At 45.9% G+C, this 20,182-nt stretch overlaps 1 protein-coding gene and 1 long non-coding RNA gene across 2 annotated transcripts; one reads left to right on the forward strand and one right to left on the reverse strand.

Moving 5' to 3' along the window:
- Positions 1-6,005: 6,005 nt before the first annotated feature.
- Positions 6,006-11,429, reverse strand: LOC148184953 (uncharacterized). Its single transcript, XR_015771836.1, has 5 exons — positions 11,143-11,429; positions 10,210-10,295; positions 7,561-7,767; positions 7,243-7,334; positions 6,006-7,113 (listed from the first exon to the last, which is right to left on the reverse strand). It is a non-coding gene; the product is annotated as an uncharacterized LOC148184953 (long non-coding RNA).
- Positions 11,430-11,620: 191 nt separating this feature from the next.
- On the forward strand, positions 11,621-19,571 carry ACP6 (acid phosphatase 6, lysophosphatidic). Its single transcript, XM_014253532.2, has 10 exons — positions 11,621-11,809; positions 13,284-13,412; positions 13,506-13,636; positions 14,218-14,294; positions 15,032-15,119; positions 16,523-16,655; positions 17,439-17,539; positions 18,826-18,921; positions 19,117-19,282; positions 19,398-19,571. Exons 1-10 carry the CDS (start codon positions 11,621-11,623, stop codon positions 19,530-19,532), a joined length of 1,245 nt encoding a protein of 414 aa, XP_014109007.1. The 3' UTR covers positions 19,533-19,571.
- The last annotated feature ends 611 nt before the right edge of the window (positions 19,572-20,182 follow it).

Here is a 20,182-nt window from a genome sequence, read left to right on the forward strand (position 1 = left end):
TCCAATTCTACCTGCTGGGACTGCTCAGGCTCTCAGAACTGTGAATTCTCCAGCAATAGCTGGAACAAACATTTGACAGAAGTGCCAACCCCAGTAATCTTCTTGGTCAGCACACCTCAAACCATTTCCTCCTCTAGCTGGTGTCTGAAAGAGCCAGAAGTCACTTCTGATCTACAGCCTTGTGCTGATCAGCTGCTGAGCCTGAGATAGGAAGACAGAGAAACATGTTTCAACAAGCCTTTAAAACAGAAATACTTAATCCTATAAAAGGAAAACCTATATTTAAAAATACATAGAATGCCAAAACTAATAAAGTATTGAACTGAGACAAGGTCATGCCTCTGAGTTCTTCTCCACAAACAGCACAGTGGGACAGCTGAGCAGGCTAAGAGAAATCTGAGGGAGAAATTGAGGGAGAGACTTAAAAGTAATGGCTGATCTAGAGGACATGGGTGAAGTAAGTTGTTTCCTCTTTCAGAATATGTGGGCAAGACAATACTCAAGCAAATGCAATGCTGATAGTGTTTCAGACTGTTAGAAGGGAATAGGTAAGAAGATGACAGCCTGCACAATCCCCCTTCAAACACTTTTCCATGAAACATCACTGAGGCCAAGGAATTAGGAAGACCCAAACCCCAAAGAACAAAAGCACTGTGTGCTCACAGGAATGAGACCATGCTTGACTGGACTGCAAATGGGCAAAGTACAAAGAAAGCAGAAATTCAGAACTCAAAAAGTCAGTGTAGCATAGCAGAGTCTGACACACAGCAATGGCAGGTACTCCAGAGCAGCTTCCCTGCTGGCATTGCTGCCTCCTGGGAAGCCTGGGACTAACACAGGCACAAGGGAGCTGCAGCTCCCAGGGGAGCTCCCTCGGGAGGCTCACAGCAGCCATGCAGCATGGACAGAAGGTTCTAAGTGCCCCTGAGGGAATCCAGCACCTCCTCCCAGCAGGGGTGACAGGAGGGGATCCTGTACAGGGCTAATGCAGGTTCTGCACATATTTGTGAATGAAGAACATTTCACTGGTTCGGGTTAGCAGCAGCACCAGAGCTATGGATAGACTGAGAATGAGGGTGGAGAGTGGCAGCTCTATAAGATACACTTTGTAGGGGGGAAAAAACCTGTGACTTTGAAGTGCAAAATTAATAGCTTTGCTTTTGCCTGAAGTGTTCATTGCTTATATGGTCTAGATGATTAAAGATCTTTCTGGGGAGCTCGGGATTTGTAATACCATACATATATAACTTTGTCATGAAAATCTGATGACAGAAAAAGAAAGAGGATCAAATCAGCTTGTAAGACTCACTGTAGCCAAATAATACAGAAATGCTCCATTTTTCCTCCAGTGAACATTGGTTCACATTTTTAAAAATTAATTTGCTGAGGCCACATTCACATACCACCACTGGTTTGCCACAGACATTTGAGCAATTGAGTTTGACGGGCAACAGAGTTCTCAGAAAGTAAATGTCAGTCAAGGAAACCAAATTTTAAATTCATATGGGCCAATATCCACCCCAGAGGCAGCTCTGTGGAAGCTCTCTGTCCTCCAGCCCTCGGGAAGCACAAACAATATTGTGTAACCAATCTGGTGCTGTGTAGCCAATCACAAAGCAAACAACACACCTCCAGTGGAGACTTTATGCAATAAATACTCATCAAAAGACATTTTAATGCATTTAGGTTAGTAATAGAAAACACCTAAGAGAACTGTGATGTACTGCCTGGTGGAAATCGTGGTTACAACACCAAGCCTGAAAGAGTTCATGAAGAGTCTGGATAATGGTCTCAGGCAGAGGGTGTGACTCCTGGTGTGTCCTGTGCAGGGCCACAAGATGGATTTGATGAGCCTGATGGGTCCCTTCCAACCCAACACATTCCATGGTTGTGTGAACACACTCCAGAACCAGCACAAAACCCACTCCCCTGTCCTCTAACATGCCAGGCTTCATAGCCAATCCATTAACACAAATCCATTGGTCTCTGGATGAATAAAAGCAATCATTCCACTTACGTTGGAAAAAAAGTATTCCCTCAGAGTAAGTCAGAAAGCAAAACACAGAAAAGCTGCAATATTTACATATTCCTTCAAAATTATTCCCTGACTGAGGCTTGTAGGTCTACTATATTAAGCCACTCTCCTCCCTCGAGGTTGCTACATTTTATTAGAAGATTAGGCAGTTTTTCCTCTTTTCATTTCTGTGTTATAAACTCTGTTTGGCTGGCACATGACAGGCAAGAAAAACAACCCCACTGCAGCATTTGCAGGAGCCAGACCAAGTCTGCTGCAGACCCCTGCTATTTTTTGAAAGGACATCTCCACCTTCTGGGGCTGGATCACAGCAGGAAGCTGCTCAGGAATTACTCAGAATCGGGATTTGTGACTCACTATTTGTCTGCAAGAGCTCCTCTTTATGATAAATTTGTTTTAGACAGGAAGGGGTAAAGCAGATGGGGCCAAGATAGGGGTCAAAATGAACTGGTAGGAACCCATGATAGAGTTAAATTTCATGCTCTTATTGGACATGAACATAATCTTAAGAAGGCATGTCAGTGATGGTCAGCCACATGACAATATAAAGAATGCAAAAGATACATCGGAAGATTTTCCTAGAAACTGGATATGGGTGTGTGGCCATGACATTTCTATCAACAGCCCCAGCAGAACCCAACACTCTCATATTCAACTGCAAGCAGGGTTTCACTAGAAATCATGTTAACCACCAGCTCCTACCCTTAAAAGGAATCAGATTAGCAGCAAGAGGCAAGCCTGAGGTCAGAAACTTGCTGCTATTTGTTTGGGTTTTGGAGTAAATGCTGTGCCAGTTTTTCAGCCTGGGAACAAAGTTTGAGGTTGAAAAGTGCTTCTGACAGAACCAGTTTGATGTATGCCAGGCTACAGGCAAGACTTTTCAGAAACAAGTGTCCAAAATTAGACACTGCAAAATCATGTAGTACAGTGAAACCATTTTTTCTTTCCCACCTTGCTTTTCTTCCACTTCAGCCCAGGCTTAAGAAAGCACTGAGGTACAAACACACAGCAGAAATTACCATCATCTTTGCTGCATACTCACAGAAAAATGCACTTTTTTTCCAATTCATATTAATTTTTCACATTAAATTCAATTCATTTTTTTCAACCCTTGGAGGTCATGAGAATTCTCTTCTCACCTGTTTTTTCCCTCTGAAATTAAGTTTTGGGTTACTTTTTCCCTCTGTGGCCTTGTATTTCCTTAGGATATAGTTACACTTTGCTCTCCCTATTTCTAGCTTCACGAGGTTCATCTCTGACATTTCCAGAGAAATGCCAAATTTGAGGACTTTCTGAAAAATTCATTAAAGTACTCAGTCCTAAAACAACAATAAAGACATGCATTAAATGAAAGAGAACTCTGAATAATCCTCACTGATTCCTGATGGGCATCTCTGACCACTCAAACACATTACAGTGAGGTACCTGGGAGCTCCAAATCATCAAAGGATGATCTTTTCCTGCCCTAGTGCATACCTGGAACTCTCCAACACTCCTCCCACACCCCAAATCAGGGCTGCCAGGTGCATTTCTAAGCAAGCAGCGAGGCCACAGAGCACATCCACCTCACAGCATCACACACCCACGGCATCTCAGACACACAAACACAGACACAGACAGGCCTGGCTGCTCTGTGATTCCATGCAGGGTCATCTCCCATGTCACCTCCAGCATCCCTGCACCACAGACTGACCTGCAGTGGGAGTCTGCTTCTTGCTCTGTTTCACTTCCCAAGACAAAGGTGAGAGGGATTTTAATCCTGACATGGGAGTTCTTGCCAAAAGGAAAGTTTCTGACAGCTGACTGCTCTTCTAACACAAGCACTCTAACAATGAGAAGTATTATTTTAATTAACAATTGGAAAGCACAGTCTAGGGATGAAGTAATTTCTAATTATTGTGATGCGATTTCAAAAGGTCTACACTGGTACCAACAGAACTTACTGACCCCATCAGAAATTATTGGGTAAGGTCCTCTCCCCTACACTAAGCAAACAGCCAGACCAGTCACCCAAACATTAAAATATACAAATCTGTGAAAAATTCACTGTGGTTGATACACTGCAGCTCATAATGGCTATTTTTTGCCCCCAGTGCTGCTGTTTGTTTCAAACCATTTAGCAATAGTCATTAGCTCCCCACTTCCAATTAGGGTAATTGAGAGTAAGAGAACAGGCAATCGAGCTTTTTACTAAAGGAGACGTGCCCCCATCCCTTCTCTGACTCAGATGTTGACTCTGTTTACTTGCAGTCAGGCTTTACCAGGAATTTTTCCTCAAAAATGCCAAATGCATCATGAAAAATGTTGTGCTGCCTCTTTCTTAAAATCTCATCATCACTGGAAATTTTAAAACGTATGTTTCTCCTCCCATATATTCTATTTATTTACGTGGGAAGGATTTTAATCTACAATACCAAGACTGTTGTGCTTCTGACGCTATTTTATAGCTGAAACCACAGATCCTGAAGCCCAAGAAAAACTCGTGTGTGTGTTAACAATCCTTAAAATTAATGCTAAAAAACATAGTCTTATGACAAAAACTATGTCAGCCATACCATTGTCTGGGATACTTCAAATTCTTCCTCTCCAGGAATCTCAGTCACCCGCATTAAATGACTCCCAATTGAGACATGAGAACTGGCAGCAGCATAAATACCCACGGAGCACTGGCTGGTACAGCTGACAGCCAGATGGGATCAGAACAGCAGCAAAAGATAACACTGAGCCTGGACAAGCAGCTCAGGCACCAGCCTGGAAACTTGGAGAGAGTGCCCTCGGGTTCCTGCTCCAAGAAGTTTTATGTCTGACAACAGGCCAGCCATCTTTGGCTTTGCCTGCCTGAAATTCCCACCTGAAAAAATATAGTGGCCCCTGCCTCCCACTAAGGAGGTGCTGAGAGCCTACAGGAATGCCATGATCCGAGATAGGCAACAGATGTACAAGGGAACCAGAATTAAAAATCTTTGTGGCTTCAGAAAAACCGGTTACAGGGGAAGACGAATCAGGATAAAAGCTTAAACTCTGTGTCGTCAGCAACACTGCGTGTGTACCCATGCAATATGCACAAAAGCAACCCAACTATTTCCATGCTGTAATAGCAGTGTTTTCATAACCATAAGGGTCTGGAGCTGTCAGAAAAGACCTGAAGGAAATGTTGTATCTGTCATTCAAACAGCTACTAATATAGTGGGAAAAACCAGCTGAGGTCTCGCATATACAAAGCCTTCTGCATGTACTTTTGCACCTCACAGCCTTCCTGGAGAGACAGGGAATAAGTGTTATTCCCATCTGCCAAAAGATAATCTGAATTTGAATGGCCTGCTGAATGCTGCATGAGAAATTACCCTGACTTTGATTTAGCTCAAGTTCCCAGTGCTCCCTCCACACTCCTCACTGTGCATCAGGACCCAGTTTCAAGTTCATTACCTTCATGTTTTGAATTAGTGCCTACCGCCTGCATACAAATGTACTGTTTGCAGCCAACATTCCAACAGCTTTCCAAACCTGGGAAAACTCTCAGAAGAGGTGCAGCTCACTCCTTCTAGCACTGTTACATGAGTCAGGTTCCTGTGTGCTGTTGCCTGCTTCGCCATGGACTCTCAGCAGCACCAGGGCACTCCATTAAATCTCCTCAAACACCATCTCTTCTGGATGAGAGGAATCATCAGGTTGTGTGTAGGACTACACCAGGGAATGGTGCAGATTAACAGCTGCAACCTGCTTTGCACTGCATGGATGGGAGACACTTCTAAAGTATGGACCAGAAAATTAACAAGGGATAACTATGTATCTCTTAAAATTATCAACTGCTGCTTTGTACTGGATTTCTCTGGCTGATAGCATTTCTCTTACTGATAGCACATAATAGCAAAACACATGTCCTTTATTTATGAATAAAAAAAAAAAAAATCATGGTATGTTTCATCTGTCTTCTAGTTCTTGATATGAGGAACATTCAGCCTGTGATTCTGTAACTGGTGTCACCCCAGATGTGGAGACTGCCCAACCTCTGCCATAATTCAGCTGGTTTTATGCTTCCTCAGAGCTGGTGGTGAAAAGCTAACTGCTGTTGGCTCCCTGAAATTTTACACCATCCAGTACCTGTATCAGCCTGATAGGCAAAACAGCTTCTCCATTTGACCATATGAAACACATTAAAGAGACCTGCCACACATTTGCAATTAGGTGCTGAAAAACAAAGTGACAAGACTCAATGTCTGCTTTGAAAAAGCTCTTGTTTAGGCCAACAAGTCTGATTTCCACAAATCTGCTGGGAAAATGGAGTTTTTTAAAAGTTCCTTGGTTTTATTTTATTTTATCTTATTTGATGTTATCTTATTTTATCTTATTTTATTTTATCTTTTCCAGGGTATGAGAGCTGCAGCACCAAGAATAGAAGGATGAGTTATAAACCTTCCAAAGCAGAGATTCAGCATGGAAATTCTGACAACCATCAATGTGTGCAATGCTGCCAGGCACCACTCACAATCCACAGTATCTTTCAAACCTGTTGGGGGTTTTCATAAAGGGCTAAAAATAAATGCAGAAATGCAGCAATATACAGACACACACACACATATTACTGTTAAAAAAACCAAACAGGTGGTCCTGCCAGCAATGTAAACACAGATGACTCTTGAAAACAGCTAACAACACCCAGCTGAGCAGCCCTTCCTAGCCATGCAAGCAGCACTTTGAGAACTCTCCTTGAGTTCTCCCCAGCCAGAATCATCTGGGATCCAGACTCTCTGTCATGACAAGGCCTGGGTACTCCCAAGCATCTTGATTTCCTTCACCCAATATATTCACACAATTCCACCCTCTTGACCTCCCGTGGATTATTGCCCTTCTGAAAATAACACACATGGAACAGTTGGTGGGGCCAGAAATGTCTTAAATGTAAATAGCACAAGTCCCTATTTTCTACCTCCCCACCACTTGATCTGACCCCTATCGTCATGTAATGAAGAGGAGAATTTACTGAAGGGGGAAAAGGATCAGGGCACTACGGACAGCCCAGAAGGATTCAAACAGCAAACAGTGAGTGGCTCCATGTTGAAATCCATCAAGTCCACTACCTGCAGGGAAACCAAAGAAGAAAACATGAAGCAGTCCTGGAGTCTCAAAATTTATCATAAACCTGCAGAAAAAGAAAAAAGAAAAAAAAAAAAAAAAGAAAAAGGAAAAATAAAATAATATAACATAACCTAGATTTTGGTTGTCTCCTCTGCCCACCACAGGAAGAAGACTGATGTCACAAGCTGAATCACACACATAAATCCTGCATGGTCACTTCTCTCTGAGTATGAAAGCATAACAAAACAACTTTGCTAGAAGTCCACTGTAAGGATCAACATCATCTCTTTGCAGCCCTCCCCTCCTGGCTGTTTTGAAAAAAAGCAAATGTAATTTACACTTGCACCATCTCCTTTTTAATTTCATATCATCCCAAAACACTTGGTTTAATAGAAATACCCTTGGTTTAATATATATCCACAAAAAGTAAATGAGGTGATAAAGCTTACAAGTGCCAAACAGTTAAGTGCTGCCACAAGGGAGTACATCTGCCACGGCATCAGAGCTCTGAGTCCCAGGATGCAGCATCTCGGGCACGGTGACAGGCTGGCAGCTCTCCCACCACACCTGGACTGCACAGACACAGAGTCCACCTGACATGGCTGGGAACAGCTTATCCAGCTTGCTTCTGGAGGCTCCTACTTCCCTCAGCCTTCCTGTGCAAGGGAAAAACAGTCTTTCAAAGCTGAAGAGAAAACCAGCCTGCTGTTCTCCCAGAGCGGTGCATAATTGAGTCGGCATGATGCCGCAGCAGACCAAATGCAGCAGATGGCTGCAGGCATCATCCAGTTTAGGATGACAAAGTTGGAACAAAAGAAAAACAGAAGGCAGGGAATGCATCTTCTGTGCTGGGTTACTGGGCAGGGGCTGAACCTCGGCGCAGTCGGTCCGTCACCAGCACACGGCCGGCTTCCAGCTCTCCCACTGCCACACTGACAGTGACCAAATGCCCAAGCCTGGAAATGACAAAGGAAAGAGAGGAAAAGCCACATCTTCCCAAGTAAAAGGAGCAGAAAACTACCAACTGTCTGATGACCTGTTTCTAAAATACATAGAAGAAAATTTCCAAAAATCTCCTCACAATGCCAATCCTAAATACCCTGACTTCCAGGACTCTCCCACACAACCAGCAGGAACTCAGAAATTAAATTATGACCTCTAAGTATCGACACACATCATTTCACTGCTGGAAGGTAAAGCACTGATGTGAAAGCATGCAGAAAATGAGACAAGTTGCATCAGATCTGCACAGTGTACCATGAATGGTGTCTTACAGGGAGGGCTTGGTTTGCGGTGGCATTTAGGGGTTTATTTTTGCCAATTCCACCCCAAAGGATCACAGACTTTAGGAGTGGAAACATTCCTTCCATTTCCCCAGGCGCCTTGCTCACAAAGCAGCTGGCTACAATGTTCACCACAACAGACAGACTGGAGGAGACAAGAGTGATACAGCTCCACAGGAAGCAGCACAGCACACTCAAACAATTTATAAATAAAGTCCAGCCCTTTGTGAAGGCAATACAGCTTCCGTGCCCAGACTGGTTTATAACAGCCACTGTGGTCAGCAGCCCTTGCAGGACAAAGAGACATCACCATTAGCTCCAGAGATGAGAATGGAGAAAGCTCTTTTGGCTACAGGATGCAGCAGCCTGTGATTCCAAACATGAATCCTGCACAAACTCCTGCTCACGTTGCATTTGAGATTTCAGTACCTGTGATCATTTCAAGGGACCAGAGCAAAAGCATCTTCATTACACTCAGAAAGCCAGCCATGGGAACATTTTGGGGTAGAAGAAGTTTTTGGAAGGGCAGAAAAACACTTTGTGCTATAGCAGAGCAGCCCATACCACACCCAGAGGTGGAGATGCCTCCAAACAAGGCTGGCACACAGAGGTATCATGCTTGGCAGGGGCTGCTTGTGGCCCACTTTGAACAGTCACACCAGGCTGGTTAAGCCACCCTTCTCCAGCAGCCAGGCTCCCAGCCCAGCTGCAGCCTGTGCAGTGAAGTGCTGTGGGAGAACATTTCCAGTTCACTCTCCTCACAAAATGCACTTGGGAAAGGAACCAAAGAAGTCATATCTCTTTTCTGACTCCTACCAGTCAGGGGAAATAAATCCAGCTCCCAAAGGGGCATCCAAATGCTATTTGTGCCTCTATCATACAAACATTTTATGTAAATCTCTGATTTACACCATAAAGAGATAAAGATCTTTCATAGCATGACGGAATGATAGAATGGTTTGGGTTGGAAGGAGACCTTGAATATCATCCAGTTCCAAACCCTCCTCCCACCATGGACAGAGATACCTTCAACTAGACCAGGTTGCTCAGAGCCCCATCCAACCTGGCCATCCTTTACCTTTGTTCAGGGACAGGGTGTTCACTTAGTCAAAAAAACAATAAAACACACAAACTCATTAGGTTAAGTTGTTTCTTTAGTGGGTATTTTTTAAGTATTATTTAATTTCAATCCACCTACGGAACAAAAAAATCTTATCATGCTATTTGGCCTCACACCTTATCAAATTATCAGCCACACAACAACTGCGTGACTTGGTCAAACTACAAAACTAACTATGACTCACTTTCCTCATCAAAAAAAGGAGGATGCAAATGCAAACTTATAAAACCAGAGTGTTCTGAGGTGTGATACATTTTTGTAGCCCTGTAAAAGGCAAATTATAGCAATGGTAATATTTCGTAAAGATAGCAATCATTACAATTTGGTTAAATTCCAACCAGGAGGAAATCTGTGCTCTGCTTTCAGAGTGGAAAGTTTCCTGAAAGTTGTTTGCTCATTAGAGCTCATTACTTTCCTTCAGTGAAAAAAATTTCACCCCTGCTGGCCATTGGATTAGCCTTCTGCTCCTCGTCTGGTCACAAAAAGCAACAGAAGGGTAAAAATAACAGGTCCTTTGAAAATGTTTCTGTAAAGATGGTGCATCTTAGAATAAATTTCTACACAGTTGGACAAAGAAAAAAAAAAACAGGGCAACACCATTTGCTAAAAAATTGACAGCCGCCTGCTATTTTGGAGATCTCTCCTCTAATTGCACGCACCTGCTGTGGTGTGGTGTACTCTAAAATATATCTCACCAGTAATGCTGCTTGGCAGCAGCCAGGGCCACCCAGGAGAGACCCTGCAGTCCCAGTCTTCACAACTTCACAGGAACTGGGGTTTTCTTCCACGGTAACATTTGAATGGAAATAAGAATAAATTCACTGTGAGCCTCTCTCCCTGCTCACTTCTATCACATCACCTCTATCTCTCTTCTGCCTTCCCTCCCTCCCCCTCTTAACTACATTTTCCTGCTCCCTCTCCCCTCGGCATTCTTGACCCCTCACTCTCTTGCAACACAAGATTTAGGCTTGATTCCTTCATTTGGTGTTTTTTGGCTTCTGAAGTATTTTTTTTCCCTTTCTCTCTCTCTGCCTTTGTTGTGCCTCTGTGTTTCACATACTCTTAACCTCAGAAAACTGAGGTAACCCTTTCAGAGCTGCAGGGCTTTGAGAGACACGAGGAAATTACCAAAATCCCCCCTCTGCACGTCCTGGTGTCTGTGCCAACCTCGCACCATCCTCTGGCCTTTGTGCAGGTCACCATCCTCTCCCTCCTTCACCCTTGCCCTGCTCCTTGAACTCCTCTGGGGACTATGACTCCAACACCTCCCAGGCAGCTCATTCCAATATCTAATCACCCTTTCTGTGAAGAAATGCCTCTGAAGAAATCCCTGAGTGTCCAACCTGACCCTCCCCTGGCACAGCTTGAGGCCGTGTCCTCTCATCCCGTCGCTCGTTCCCTGGGAGCAGAGGCCAAGCCCCGCTGGCTACACCCTCCTTTCAGGGAGTTGCAGAGAGCAGTAAGGTGTCCCCTGAGCCTCCTTCTCCAGACTAAACACCCCCAGCTCCCTCAGTGGCTTCTCATAATCCCTGTGCTCCAGACCCTTCCCTGGACTCGCTCCAGCACCTCAATGGCTTTTCCAAGTGAGGGGCCCAGAACCGAACACAGCATTCGAGGTGTGGCCTCACCAGTGCCGAGTACCGAGGGACAATCCCTGCCCTGCTCCTCTGGCCACGCTATTGCTGCTCCAGGCCAGGACGCCATTGGCCTCCTTGGCCCCCCGGGCACACCTGGCTCAGCGCAGTCGCTGTGACCAGCACCCTCGGGTCCTTTTCCAGGTCCTTCCAGCCACTCTTCCCCAAGCCTGGAACGCTACACGGGGTTATTGTGCACACTCGCGCCCGGCGAGTCCCACAGGGACGATAACTAAAGGAAGACAGCGAGCAGAAGCACACGAACGCCGGCGGACTCTGCTGAGGGCCGTGCCCGGACCGGGGCGGGGGCGCCGCCGGTCCCGCCCAGCACCGTATGGTTCCCCTGCGCGGCGCCCGCCGGGAGCCGCAGTCCGCGCCTGGTCCCCGTCCCTGCTCGGTTCCAGGCGGGGCTCTAGCAGGGAACTGCGCTTCCCATTGCTCCCCGCGGTGCGGCCGGGCCGGCGGGGCCGCCATGGGCTGGGGGGTTCGGCTGTGGGTGCTGGGCGGCCTGGCCGCCTGGACGCAGCGGCGGCGGGCGGCGGCGGCCGGGTGGGACGGCGGCGAGGGCGGGCGGCGCCAGGATCTGGAGCTGAGGCTGGTGCAGGTCGTGTTCCGGCACGGAGCTCGCACCCCGCTGCGGCCGATCCCGGGGGCAGCCCCGGTGAGCTCGGGGGAGACGGGACGGGACGGGGGTGGTGCGGGAGGTGCCCCGAGCCCGAGCCGGCGGCGTGCCCGCTGCTGAGCTCCTGCCTTGCTCCCGGCAGCCTGGTGGGTTGGCGTTTATTCCCCTTCCCGAGGCGATACCGAGAGTAATTTCCGAGGGGAAAGCGTGGGAATCTGGGAGCTTGCACCCCATGCCGCACTACAGGTTTGGGTGAGAGTGGTTGGGAAGCTGCCCAGTGGAAAAAGGCCTGGGGGTGCTGCTTGACAGCGACTGAACATGAGGCAGAGTGTGCCCGGGTGGACGAGGAGGCCAGTGGCATCCTGGCCCGGAGCAGGGCAGGGATCATCCCTGTCCAGTTCTGGGACCCTCAGTTCAGGAAGGACATGGAGCGAGTCCAGAGAAAGGCCACGGACCTGGGTAAGGGTCTGGACTACAAGTGTTAGGAGAAGCCACCGAGGGAGCTGGGGGTGTTTTATCTGGAGAAGAGGAAGCTCAGGGGTGACCTTATCACTCTGCAACTTTTTGAAAGGGGGTTGTAGCCAGGTATGGGTCAGGCTTTTCTCTCAGCAGCAGGATGAGAGGAGACAGTCTTTAATCTGTGCCACAGGAGGTTCAGGTTGGACAATAGGAGGAATCTCTTCACCATGAGGGGGAATAGACAGTGGAATGGGCTGCTCTGGGAGGTGTTGGGAGTCACAGTCCCTGGAGGTGTTTAAGGAAAGACTGGATGTCTTTGTGGCCTGGTTGACACAGTGGTGTTCAGTCACAGCTTGGACTTGATGATCTCAGAGGTCTTTTCCAACCTAATTAATTCTGTGATTCTTTAAAGTGGAACGATGATAGCACATTAGTGAGACAGATGACAGCAGAGGGAACAATTGCTGCAACTACAGGGAGCCCTCAGGGGCAGGATGTAGGGATGGGCATCCCTGACAGCAGAAGGAACAATTGCTGCAACTGCAGGGAGGCCTCAGGGGCAGGATGTAGGGATGGGCATCCCGGGGCTGCTGTGCCCATGAACTTTATTCCAAGGCCAAGTTCTGCACCTTAAAACAGGTGCTCAGCAAAGGTGTGGCTCCTGCCTTGGTGTTACCACAAGTGATCCAACTCCCCCAGCTGCCAGCGAGGTGGCCTGGGGATCCAGCAGGGATTAGCTCTGGTAGTTTCCTACAGCAGCTTTCCGATGTGTAACAAACAGTAGCAATTGTGATTTTCTACAGATGCTTTTCCTGTAAGGGGAGGAAAGCAAGTACTGCATTTCCTCTACATCAGATCTGCAAATCCAGAGAGCAGCACTGCTCTTATTTCTCTCTGAGCTGTGTAAAGAGATCACTTTGTCTCCATGTTGTATTGTTGGCAAGGCAGCACACTGTAATACTCCAGCATTAGTTTAATGCTCTTAAAAGTCCTTGGTTTAATGCCCTTAAAAGTTTTCCACTGAAACACTGTTTGTTTGTTTGTTTTGAAACAGGTGGAATGGCATCCCACTCTTTTAGATGTACCTGCTAAGACTAAGTTTGATTACGTGGTCACAGACCTAAATGGAGGACCTCAACCCCCCTCACCCTTGGATGAGGAATACAAAAAGACTGTATTTAAGGTGAGGTTGTATTTCTTGGTGGGTTCCTCTTTCATCTGAAGACTTTTTTATTTCTATGATCCATTGGAGACCTCTCCTTTTCTTTGCTCTTAGGGTGGTGTAGTCGCAGGACAGCTGACAAAAGTGGGGATGCAGCAGACATTTGCCCTGGGGGAGAGGCTGAGGAGAAGCTATGTGGAAGAAGTCAAGTTTCTTTCACCAACATTTAAGCCTGCTGAGGTCTTGTGAGTCTCCCAGTTCCCTCCTGGACCTTCCCTTTCTTCCTGCTTCTTAACAAGTAGCCTTGTGCTAAGGAAACTCTGGCTAGCATAGCCTTCTCCACCCCACAGCAAACTGCCTGACTTCTGGGCCTTCATCTTTGCTCAGGAGTCCTGAGAGTGATGCCAGGGACAGATTCATCTCACCTAGGCTGAGCCATTGGCAGTGCTGTTACTCACTTTTGTGGTGAGCAAAGAGAAACAGGCGTTTCTGGAGCACACTTTAACTCACTGTAAACAGCTGAAATTCAGTAAGATGAAGCAACCCCTGCTGCTCACATCAGTAATGCTGAGAGCATCTGGCTTAGGATGAGATAAAAAAATCACACCAGTTTGTTATCTCCACTATCTCTGACATGCAGTTAAAGGGCAGTTCAGACTATAGGTGTCTGCCTGAGATATCTGTAGTGACGAAAGATGAGTCCCACCACAGATTTCTAAAGCCATGATGGAAGCAGAATTCTCAGGTCCAGCAAGACCTCCCCAGCTGCAGCCAGGTTAACATGAAGGAGAAAGTTCTCCCTCACAAACTGCTTTCTCTCTTTCAGCATCCGTTCCACTAATATTTTCCGGAATCTGGAGTCCACACGGTGCCTGCTAGCTGGGCTGTACCAACAGCAGAAAGGTTGGGGAGACTTCTGAATAGTGCTTTTCCTTGCTTAGTCTTCCCTAGATGCACATGCCTTCTGCACCCTAACTCTCTCTGGCTCCTAGTAGTTACTTCTTCCTTGGCTCTTTGAACTTGGCTCCCTTCCCCAATTCTCCTGGTCCCGTAGATTCTTTACCAGTTTGTCACTTGTTCCCTCTCTTTGCATCTTTCTGCTGCTCTTTCAGACCTGCTAAGGAGGTTAGTGTTAACCCTCTTGAAAATCAAGATGGCAAAAAGTTCACACATCTGCAAAAGGTTTCTCAGGGAAACACAAGTATCTTGGATACAAGTTCAGTACCTGGAGTAACTTTCACCTGTATCCTGCAGTTGGTAACTCCTTGTATGTTCTAAAAATATGCTCTGCATTTTAAATATCTCACATTTTCTCCTTCCATATTCAGTTCCACAAACAAGTAGAAGTGACTTGCCAGAGCTCCTTACACTTCGTGATACAGACACTAATTTTTGGCACTAAGAAAAATGAACGCACAAGTGGGAACACCTTTGCAAGGTGCACAGCAGGCATCCCTGTGGAAATAAATGCACAGAAACAAGTACAGTGGCTCGTGTTGCAGGTGACAGCTCAGGGGAAATTGCTAGTTGATAACACTGGACTCAAGCACAAAGACTGGCAGCGATTATAAAGCAGTCTAAAGAAATTAAAGAAACACAGATGCACTACTGATCACAAAAACTTCCTTCTTGTTCCACAGGACCTGTTGTCATTGTCACTGATGAAGCAAGCTCTGAAATGCTCCACCCCAATTACCAAAACTGCCCGCGCCTGAAATACTTGACCAGGTAATTGCCAGCAGTATCTCCCTGTATGATTTCAGTGCCCTTCTGTTTCAGCAGTAGTAATTTAAAACAGCACAATTTCTTCCCATTTCCCAATTTCTTTCCTTACCACTTAACTGTTCTTTGGGAATGGTCAGCTAGTTGTATAAAATACTTGGTAAGTGGAATTATACACCAGGCAGTGGCAGCAGAAGAAAATAGAGACTTTTCCTTGAAAGACCTGTTTAATTTAGTCTGTGTCTAGCAAACACTCATTACTAGCTAATGTACAGCCAGTCTGTGGCATTGCTGCAGGGCAGAATTAATGTCATCTACATCCTTTAACAAGCCTTTCAAGTGTGAACATATTGGGCCTCCTTTTTATATTCAGCTTCTGGTTTGGGGGTTATTTCAACATTCTCATCACATTCATACCTTGAAGAAACTGAAATATACTCAGCCATGACACATTTAATGAAGATTAATAAAGTGAAATAAGGAAGATCCTACACACAACACTCATGTTTGCGGAGTCAAGTACTCTGAAATGCTTGTGCAAGGTTTGGGCACAGGGTGGAAAATGAAAAAGAGAGGCAGATATATTACAGTTTGGCTAGACTGTACATTAGCATATTTTTGTCCAAAATTCAAGAGCTGTCAGACTTTACTTGCAAGAGCTCATGTGCAGTGCTTGACTCTGCAGGCAAAGGATTGGTCTAGACAGTGGTAATGTGACAGCCCCTAGAAGCAGCAGCCTCCTGTCCAAAAAAATGAGTAAACTGCAGGGTCTGCTGCTCCCTGCCCTCCCCTCTGCCCAACAACTGCACCTTTTGTGACCATATCAAGGTAGACTTTTTGAGCTGCACTGAGCACTGCCTCAGCTTGCAGGCTCCCTAGGGAGTACATGGCCAGCATGGATATTCTCAGCTAAACTTCTTTAAATAAAATTTAAAGCAGCATAAAGATGCAAATGGCTTCTAACAAAGCAAAAGGTGGATTTAAGCTACAAGCAAGTATCTAGGTGTTTCCCATTTCCCACACCATACAGCAATCAGTTCAAAGCTTCTGCCCTTTCTTCTTTCATGAGGCAGTTAAAGGCTACTCCCTGAAGACACAGACCTGTACTATTCCAGTATGACCAGATCTGTTAGCTGATGCACAGCCCTTGCTTATGGGAAGCACTTCTGGGATGTTCACATCTCAATTTTTTGTACTGCCTTTGTGAGAGCAGAAAGCCAGCTCTGATCCTTGAAATCTCGATACAACATCAGTCCTTCCTGCAGCTCAGACTCCCAACATCAGGAACCCCTCAGTACCTCTCTTCTACCCCTCACTGATGTGGGACAACTCCACTGGGCTGGGTGATGAGAAAAACAAAAGATAGAAAGTCTGGTATGTGATTTTTTTTTTTCTTAATTTCTTTGCAGGAATAGGTCAGAGAATGCTAGGCAGCAGCCAGGTATCTCTGATGACTTGAAAAAAATTAAGAAGAGGATGGGTATTGATGGTGATGAGTCTTTGGATTTTTTTGTCCTCCTCGATAACATTTTTGCTGAACAGGTAAGCTGAGCTGTTCTGTTGCACTGTCACAGAAAGAAACATCCCCTTTCCTTGCATGTGGAGGAAATCACTGCCAAAACCCACAGATATTAATGTGCACTCCAGTACCTTTCTGTGCAACCCAGAATGCTTAGAGAAATAGCATGGCCTTTTGAAAAAGCAAGATGTGGAGTCAGCCTTGCTGTAGAATGGATGAAGACTTGTCTCCAGTGTTTTTGTTCTTACCTTGAAACCCAGTATTTCTTTCAAGTGTAGAGCTAAGAGAAGCATTGGGCCTTGCTTTCCCATTGCAAAATGCTTTCCCTTTTTTGGCACTCGGCACCCAATAGTCATCTTAATCCCAGTTCCAGCACACTAGCTGTGAGCCAGACTGCTTCTGCTTTTGAAAGGAAGTTGGGCACATTTCTACCCCTCCTTAGTACCTCTTTTTTGCTGGAGCTAAATTATAACTGGTCTGTAGGCTGAATGGCCCAACGTATTACACTCCCCATAGAATTGGATCCTGAAGAACAAGCATTCATCCTTTTGGTACACAAAGCAAGTCTGTGTGTTTAAAACCATCCTAAAAATCCTCACATGAATATCATAGTCCTTCTGGTACACAGAGCAAGACTATTTGTTTAAAACCATCCTAGATATCCTCACATGAGTATCGTAGTACAATACTGTAGTACAAATGGTGTGACATGAGCAGCTGTTTTCTGTGGGCAGTCATCCACGTGTCTTCAGGCTGGGTTCAGAAAGGGTCAAACCCTACCACTCTGCTCCATCTCCTCCTCCCAGGTGCACAATTTGCCAAGCTGCCCTGTGCTCAAGAGCTTCCAGCAGACAGTGGAGCGCCGAGCTGTTGACTCCATGCTTTTCCTTCTGGAAGACAGTTCCAGGTGATTGCCTGTGTCCATGCCTCTGCCCTCAGGGGCTGTCTTACCCGGGGTGGATGTGCTAAACCAGCTTACTTCAGCAGACAGAAATGCTTTCCCATCAGCTGCATTCCCCCATCAGAGCCCACTCTTAAGGTTTGTGCCTCAGCCGTCTCACTGTAAAATTCAGTGCCTTGAGTCAGTACCATGAGCTGGGAAAAAGGAGTGCACACTGAAGAGACCAGGATGTGGGTTTGCATCCTGTTTTGTTGATCCTCACAGAGAGAGAGGGTGGTCTCCCAGGAGCAGCAGTAAGCCACTGAGGTAGGCAGTGAAGGCCTCAGTTGCCACAGGGGTTTAAGTGAACCAGTGGCAAAAACAAAAGAAGAAAAAAAGAGATGCTTTGAGCCCATGCCCTGAGGCTGCCCTTGCAGTTGCTCAAGTACAGTCCAAATTCCAGCCTGGGAAGCTTATCCCAGGGATGGCACCTGCACAGCTCGGCTGAGAAGTGCTGGCACTAGCGGAAAAAGCGATGCCAGGTCCTGCACACATGTAACTACTTGCAAAGAGAATCTGCTGCTACGTGCAGCTAATTGCCTCCTCCACAGTTGTTTGTAAAGGCTGGCTGAGTTGCTAGCCTAGCAGTCATTTTCCTTTTAGATTCATTTGCAGCTGCCACATTCACCAGCTCTTCTCAGGTGGTAGTACAGGACTGTCTTTTCTTTACCATGTATTAGAGAGCTCACGTAGTGAAAGACTGGTTCCCACAACACCCAGGAGAGTTAGTCACACTCATCTTCCATTCCACTGATGTATTCATTAGGTAGAGGGAGTTTCTTCCCACCAGACATTGTATAAAGATCATCTCTTTATTTAATAAGAGGATAAAAACTACTTTTTGAATATAGCAACCACTTTCTTGAATCCTGCCCTCCTCACCAAAGACCCCCAGCCACCTTCAGCTGCTGTTCTGCAGCAGTCATCTTCCCTAGCTGAAAACCATGCACTCAGAAACTGTATCAGGGAAACAAAACAGCCTCAAGAACAATCAGTTTCTAGATTACCATTTACATGGCCACACCTCACGAGAGTGCTTGTTAACACATCTGCCCTCCTGTTCTTCAGTCACATTAGAGTCGTGACTGCACAACAGCTGAACTAAAAACTGGCCATGTTAATTGCATTAAATAGTTCTCAACTACACTCAGTTCAGGTTATCAAATCATAAGAGAAAAGCAGATTCTCAAGTTTTCATCTACAATTGTGTGAAAGTTTTAAAACTAATAAATTTACTTCTGCTTCTTTTCTAGAGAAATCCTTCAGATGAATATTGGCCTCCTGTTCAATACCTTACAGAAGAACATCAAAGCAGCAGTAAATCCCTCAAATCCAGCTGAAAAGGCCAGGTATGGCAGAGAACACCTCCTCTAACTGTTATAAATTCTAACTTGATGTCAGTGTGAAAAACTGGTTCAGAAAGACATTGAATGTGTGGGATAAAAAGAAGTGCTCACCTGCTGGAAAAAGCATGAGTGCTACTGCCTATCCATGGAGGAACACAGCTGATATTCCAGGTCTGTTTTTTCCCTTTTTTTTTCCAGAAAGCTCTTCCTCTATGCTTCTCATGACTCCACTCTTATTCCTCTCCTGCTGGCACTGGGCACCTTTGATAACAAGTGGCCACCTTATGCTTCTGATGTGATCCTGGAACTTTATCAGCACCGGCGCTCCAAGGAGTGGTTTGTGCGTGTGTCTTACCGTGGAGAGGTGAGATCCCGTGGGAAGTCCCTCCTACAAATCTCGGGCTTGTGGTTTCACCATGCAGCAGAAAAAGGGCTTTGGCAGTGCACAATATCTGTGATTCTGTCTCTTTGCCTTGCAGGAGCAAGTGATAAAAGGCTGTAAAGCAGGCCTCTGCCCACTTGAAGAATTTCTGGAAGTCCTTTCACAGTACTCGCTCACACCAAAGGAGTACAATAACCTCTGCTCCAAAATGGACAGGAAACTAACTCACTGACTTAAGCTGTCTTAAATTAAAATTAGCTTATTGTCACAATCTTTGACTATTTTTCTTTATGTCCTTGCCAGCCTTCTCTATTCCAAAGGTATTTTAGATGAGGGGACGTTTTCCTACCAGACACAGGGTGGCACAGTGTCACTTTACACTGTTAGCAGCAAGCTGAAAGAAGCCACGTGACAGAATGGCTCAAGTTTACTTCTGAGGTGACCACACACAAAAGCAGGGAGAGGCTCAAAACAGCAAGGGAGAGAACAGACCATTTTACATTGCCCATCTGCATGAGGAATACGAGACAAAACGTACCTCTTCCTCACATGCTGGGACTGTGGGATGAAGCCCAGCCTGCTTTGTGCTACCAGACTTGGAAGCTTTAACACTGATTTTATGTTTGGTAAACTGCAGAAGCCATTGTGTCTTTCCCTTTCTTTTGGCATGTTGGACGGTTGCTCCCTGCAGACAGATGAGCCTCCCTAATTGCATAGCATTTAGCTACCCCATCTTCTTGAGGGCATTTTCATGCACAGAAAACATCTCCAAAGGGACAGAAAGTCTCCAAACCTTTCCCTGCACTCCTCTAATTATGGAAATCCTGTCATGAACATGCAGAACAACCACAGTGGGCCAAGTACAAGAACACACAATCTTGG

Source organism: Pseudopodoces humilis, chromosome 2 (genome assembly GCF_049639895.1).
Source record: "Pseudopodoces humilis isolate 2021_Gansu_Grassland_sample_001 chromosome 2, ASM4963989v1, whole genome shotgun sequence".
NCBI classification, from domain to species: Eukaryota; Metazoa; Chordata; class Aves; order Passeriformes; family Paridae; genus Pseudopodoces; species Pseudopodoces humilis.

What these genes read in the sequence shown, in the direction of transcription:
- ACP6 (XM_014253532.2), top strand. Translation starts at nt 11,621, where the DNA reads ATGGGCTGGGGGGTTCGGCTGTGGGTGCTGGGCGGCCTGGCCGCCTGG. An exon ending in GCTGTACCAACAGCAGAAAG is followed by an intron (nt 14,295 to 15,031) that starts GTTGGGGAGACT and finishes CTTGTTCCACAG; the next exon opens with GACCTGTTGTCATTGTCACT. An exon ending in CGCCTGAAATACTTGACCAG is followed by an intron (nt 15,120 to 16,522) that starts GTAATTGCCAGC and finishes ATTTCTTTGCAG; the next exon opens with GAATAGGTCAGAGAATGCTA.